The sequence below is a fragment of the Ipomoea nil genome, unplaced genomic scaffold (assembly GCF_001879475.1).
Source record: "Ipomoea nil cultivar Tokyo-kokei standard unplaced genomic scaffold, Asagao_1.1 scaffold2779, whole genome shotgun sequence".
NCBI lineage: Eukaryota > Viridiplantae > Streptophyta > Magnoliopsida > Solanales > Convolvulaceae > Ipomoea > Ipomoea nil.
The window spans coordinates 2,544,317-2,550,366 of record NW_017619207.1 but is presented as its reverse complement, the minus strand read 5'-3'; the positions used below and the strand labels follow the sequence as shown (position 1 = coordinate 2,550,366).

General features: G+C 43.4%; 1 protein-coding gene across 1 annotated transcript; it reads right to left on the bottom strand.

Annotated features, from left to right (window-relative positions):
• Window positions 1-293: 293 nt before the first annotated feature.
• LOC109157383 (scarecrow-like protein 23) lies at window positions 294-2,094 on the bottom strand. Its single transcript, XM_019305296.1, has one exon. The coding sequence runs from the start codon at window positions 1,807-1,809 to the stop codon at window positions 460-462; it is 1,350 nt and encodes a 449-aa protein (XP_019160841.1). The 5' UTR covers window positions 1,810-2,094; the 3' UTR covers window positions 294-459.
• Between the last annotated feature and the right edge of the window lie 3,956 nt (window positions 2,095-6,050).

Genomic DNA, 6,050 nt, shown 5'->3' with positions numbered 1-6,050 from the left:
ACACAGTTTTTATTCAATGGTATAAACTACAAAATTTCAATGATCTATTTAACCCTCCTTTTATGTTTTGATGCAAACAACTACTTCGAAATTCAAATCTTAGGTTATTTTTTATGACAACGAAAATCCACAAACTCTATTAGAGAATGTGCTTTGATAAATTATGCTACAAATTCGTCAAAAAAATTATTGATAAAAATCAAACTCAAACTTTAAATACGAGAATTATATAGTAATTTCTTTTGGAGAATTGTAATACATTATTTTTTCACTATAGAAATGGCAAGACGATAAAATAAAAAATTAATCTCCCCATTGAGTTGGTGTATTTATTCGGAAAAAATTATTATCCAAAAATAAACAAATACACAAATTTATAAACTTTATCTTCCTCCTCTCCTTTACATTTTATAACAATTTATATCCGCTGCCGGATTGAAGGGCTGAGATTAGAGTAATCTAATCGGACGGCTGCCAGGCGGAGGCGGTCAACAGCGACAAATCCTTCCACCCCAACTTCAAGCACCCACTCTCCTCCACCAAAGTATACCCTTTCCAAGGGAACATCCCAAGCAAAAGACCCGCTTGGGCCGCCGGGCTACCCGCCAGAGAAACGGGTCCGAACCCGACCCGTTTGAGCTCCTCCCCCCACCTCTCCACCTTGACCTCGCCGGTCCTCTTGGGCCCACCCACGGCCACGATGTTCCGAATCTCGCAGCCGAAGAGCTGCTGCTCCACCGTATGCCTCTCTACGCTGTCTGCACCCAATCCGTCCCCCAGCGCGTCGAACAGCGCCGAGTAATAGTGCAGCGCCTCCACGAATCGGCCGAGGAAACTGCCGCCATGGCTCAGATCCTGCTCGACGATGGTGATTAGCTTCGGGCGGAGCAAAGTCAACAGTCTCAGCGTCCCGAAATCGCTGCCGGTGACGTCGTAAAGGCAGTGGTGCATCCAGTGCACCACCGTGGTCTCGCCGATTTTCACCCCGAGTTGACTCGGGTCTGTTATGTTCCCGATTTTTCCCTCCAGCGGGCGGAACTCGAAGGGGAGGCCGAGCGAGGTCGCGAACTCGGCGAGTCGCCGGCCGGTGGATTCCAGGAGCTCGATGGAGGATCCGACGCCGGTGATCTTGATAGAGCGGATCTTGCGGCTGCGGGAGGCGAGGATGTGGAACAATCCGGGCCACTGGAGGCCCTGCATGATGTCTAGGTCGATGACGTGGACGTGATCCTCGCCGTCGAGCGCCTGGAAGATGGCCTGATTGGCGGTGAAGTGGGAGAATTTCACAAGGGGGCTGATGGAGTTATAGCTCTGTAAGGCAGCGAAGAGTTTCTGAGAGTGGGTTAGGGTTAGGGTTTTGAGGGTGAGAGGCGAGTAGGAGCCGAGGTAGGAGCTAATAATCCGCGCCGAGAGTCCCTCGGCGAAATAAGCCGCGACGCGCTCCGCCGACGAGCCGAACGGCGACGAGAGCTCCGCGATCTCCGGCAACAGATTGCTAGCGTCGTCGAGGTTATCCATGGCCACACACTCGGCGCATTGTAGCAGCAGGCCCAGTAAGCGAAGACCCGTTGACTCGGTATCCATGACCCCCTCCTCCTCCTCTTCCTCCCCCTTCTCGCCGGAGACAGAAGGATCGCCGGAGGAAGACAAATGACGAGGCCTCTTAAACGAGGAATCCTCCGCCGTCGCAGCTGCGCCGCCGAGGTCAATCACAGAACGCTTGGAAGCCATAGAAGAAGAGAGATTGGGGCTGTTGGGGCAATTATTACTATTATTAGGGTTAGGTGAGAAATGGAGACTTTGAAGCATGATCACAAAGAAAGAGGAGCTATAAGGGAGAAGAAAACAAATTGTCAGAGATAGCCATGTTCAGGCTGAGCAGAAAGGAGAAGGGTGCAGGCAGGGGGTGGGGAAGATGATGACGAGGGAGAAGAGAGAGAGAGAAAGAGGGATTGGAATGAGTGGCGGAGAAGATAAAGGAAAAGGTAAGGAACTTTTTGGAATTATCGATGTTTGCGATACGCATCAGAGTGAGGCTTGTTCCTTGTGTTGTAGACTTCTTGTTATTAGGATAATAATAATAATAATAGGGGTCTCGTATTACATCAACTTAATAAAAGGACAACAATTTTATTTTTAATTTTGTTAAAATACTCTTCTTGGATGCCTAGTGTGGCAAAATAAAGTAATATTTTTTGTTTCGGAGGAGAAATAATCCTAATAAACTTATATGAGCCTTTAGACTTATTACAGAAATAAATTATGAGTCGCGCGATTAGCCAACCGATAATATCATAATCTATATGTGCACATATGAGATCTAATTTACAGCCATTCATATATTTAGTAGGATTCAAATCCTCGCAGTGTCACTTTCAATCTTGTCATCAAGTTTGATGTGATATGTACCCCAAAGACCGGATGGATGAACGACTCGGACTGTGAATAGCAGTACTATGAGGCGAAAGATCGACACTGAGAAGAAGAAGGAATATGTATTGCTAAGACCAAAGATGGTGAATGTAGATCTTGCTAGAATCATCAACTCAGTAAGGAGACCATCCTGCTTAGCAGACGACAACTTGAGCCAGTCTTGAGGAGCCGAATATGTAGAGGAGGCACCCTAGTGTCAAATGGGTAGAGGAGGCATCCTGGAACAGAGCAAGAGGAGGAGGCATCCTGGAATCGATAGATTGGAGGAGGCATCTCAGAGCTGAACGAGAAGAGGAGGCATCCTGGAGCTCAGCGGGTGAGTGAGTCGAGAGGAAGCGGTCGAGTGAATGGAAGAGTCGAATACCTGATGAGTGAAGGAGCCAGTTGAGATGAACCTAGTAAGAGGTAGACTTGAGGTCGGGTGAGGGGAGGAGTCGGCGGGAGGTAATATGAAGGAGTAGAGCCTGAACAGTCCATTGAGTTGTGCCATTAATGAGCAACATTAATGAAGAATTAATAGCAATAATGAAGACCGTCGTGGAAGGGGGCAAACGGTCGGACGTGCGTAGTCGAGATAATTAATGCACTTACTGTTCATTATTAGTTCATTTAATGTATTAATGACGGGTTGAGTGTGACAACCCAAATTCTTATTTTATAAAAGTTTCAAATATAATTATTTTATTTCTACGATAATTATTCTAAACTGTTGGCCCAAAAGTCTATATGAGACGAACCTGTTGCTATTATCATTCTAAGTCTTAAATGTTCTACGCGAGATTGATTTAATTCTTGAGTCCAATGATTTTGGTTTGAGCCAAAAATATTTCTAAGGCCCAAAATATATTGTAACACCCCCGATTTCCATACCAATTTAAAACTTAATCATGCAGATAATCTAACCATAAAAAGCATACACATCGGAACTCTAGATATGAAATAGATGAAAAACGTAGAGTGTTATGCCACGTCAACACAACGGTGAACGCACAGGCGTAAACAATATCAACATAATCTGTCTATAAAGGAACAAGGTCAACAACAAAAGTCTAAAATCTAGCAAAGGGCACACAGGCCAAAACATACTACAAGGTTAGAGGGATCTATGCTAGCCATCAGTAGACCGCGCTCGCCTCTACACGGAACCTGAAAGAAACACATAAATATATGGGACGACCGGTCAGCGAATGATGCTAGTAACCCACCAATACATATGAAATATAATACATAGATAGGATATACAAAATCATTTTGAAACGGAATACTGTATATATCGATTCAAAACCAAAGATAGAAGTCAACCACAAGACTCTATATCTAGGGGTGACCACGGTTCCGGTTCAAACCGGAACCGTAACCGAAACCGTCACTGTGCTAACCGGAACCGAACCGGAACCGTCCGTACGGTTCCGGTTCCGGTTCTTAACCGGAACCTATAAGGTTCCGGTTAAGGTTCCTATAATATTGGAACCGGAACCGCCGGTTCCGGTTCGGAACCGGACGGTTCCGGTTCCAAACCGAAAAAATAAAAAAAAAATGCAAAATTATTAAATTTTGTATTTTTAAAATTATTAAATTTTTTTTTAATTTAAGTGAAATAAATTACTTAATTTTGCTATGAATAAATTAATATAAAGACCTTATGGGAGTAGTGACCAGAGAGTATTGAAACTGATAAACGTAATTCTTAGTCTATTAATGTTTAGAAAAATAAAGGAAACAAATGACAATGAAAAATTTATTGTCTTTTGTTTCCTTTGTTATCCTAATCATTAATGGCCTAAGAATTGCCTTTATTAGTTTCAATGCTCTCTGGTCGCTATTCTCATAAGGTCTTTGTATTAAAACATAGCAAAGTTAAACATTTTATTCCACTTAAACTTACAAGTTACAACTGTCATCTTAAAAAAAAAAAAAATTTACTCAAACTCAAGGCCTAACAATACTTAAAAACTTACAATTTACAAAAAATAAAAAATAAAAATAAAAATACCGGTTAGAACCGACGGTTTCAACCGGAACCGCCGGTTCCGGAACCGGAACCGGAACCTTAATATAAGGTTCCGGTTCCGGTTCGACCAAATACGGAACCGGAACCGCCGGTTCCGAACCGGAACCGGAACCGTGGTCATGTCTATCTATATCACTCACAACAAGGACAAGGGAAACACATCCCAAAACACATCAAGACACGAGCAACAACAGAATAACTCAACAGATAAGGATAAACATCCACACACTGACACTTCATGCCACAATGACACTTCATGTCACAAGATTAAGTACCAAGTTTCAAGTTCCAACCTTATGCCCTGTTCCAACCTTATGCTTACCCCCGGCCTCATTACGGTTCCAACCTTTACCTCTGAGTGCCACCCTATACTTCCAAGTCCAACCTTTTGCCTCCGGGAACCGTCGTTCCCCCTCCAACAACCGCCAAACAAAACCGCTGAATGCATAGTACACGATGGTACATTGCAAAGTCACATCACAAAACCGCCAAACCGTGTGAGCTATACTCACGATAACAAACCACCAAACTCATGCATGGCCCCCACGAGGACCACATCTGTACCTTGGTGATTAATGTCCCATACCATTAATCGTGCAATCCAGTTACAGCCACACACACAAGCATCATAGGAATCAATCAACGGATCACAACGAAGATATGTAACCATACTCAACAAGAAAGGATTACAATACGACAACAACGATGATCAACACAAGTTATCTTCCACAATACGAAAAAACAAACCATACACGCTAGCATTTCAACATCAAACTAGCATGATTATCAAAAGGGTAAACCAAACATAGTTCAGAAGAACATACAAGACTCATCATGGTTCAACGAATCACAAGGTTGAACACTTAGCACGATTCAAGACACCAAATCCTACATGGATTCCTACCATATAGTTCTAGACATACGAAACATCAAGAAGAGACTCAAAAAGCCCAACAAAAGAACATCGGGAAGTCAAAACATCAATTACAGAGTCAAAAGAATCACGGGGAACCAATCTCCGACCAACCACATAACGTACCCCGCGGGTGGACCACCACCCATGGGAACCATTTTCCCACGAGTGTGTACCCCGCGGGTGGGGCGGCGGGTAGGCCACTGCCCGCCGTTCCGCCCGCGGGTACATCTCCTGTACCAAAAACATCCCTTCGGGGATTTTCAACTCCAAGCTCAAATTCAAGTCCAAAACATGCCAAATCTCACCAAATACAACAAAATGACTTGAATCAAAGGAATAGCCAAGCAATGGCATACAAGAACCCTAATAACAAGCTCTAGATATGCATTTTCACAAGACAATGCATCAACACTCACATTTCATAGCAAAATCATATGTAGAATCCAAGAAATCATCATATAGGTAAGAAAAATAGATTTTGTAGAGCATGGGTTACCTCTTGTAGACAAATTCTTCACCTAAAACACTTCTCAAAGCCCCTAACAAGGTTCACCTTCAACACCCACTTCAAGAACACACCAAACGATCATAAAGATTTCATCTTTAAGAAAAGATACCTTAGAAAATACTAAAAACACAAAAGGAACATATATCTTACCCTCCTAGATGCTCAAGAGTAGGAAAGGTGGA

Coding starts and splice junctions, on each gene's coding strand:
- LOC109157383 (XM_019305296.1), bottom strand. CDS start 1,809: ATGCTTCAAAGTCTCCATTTCTCACCTAACCCTAATAATAGTAATAAT.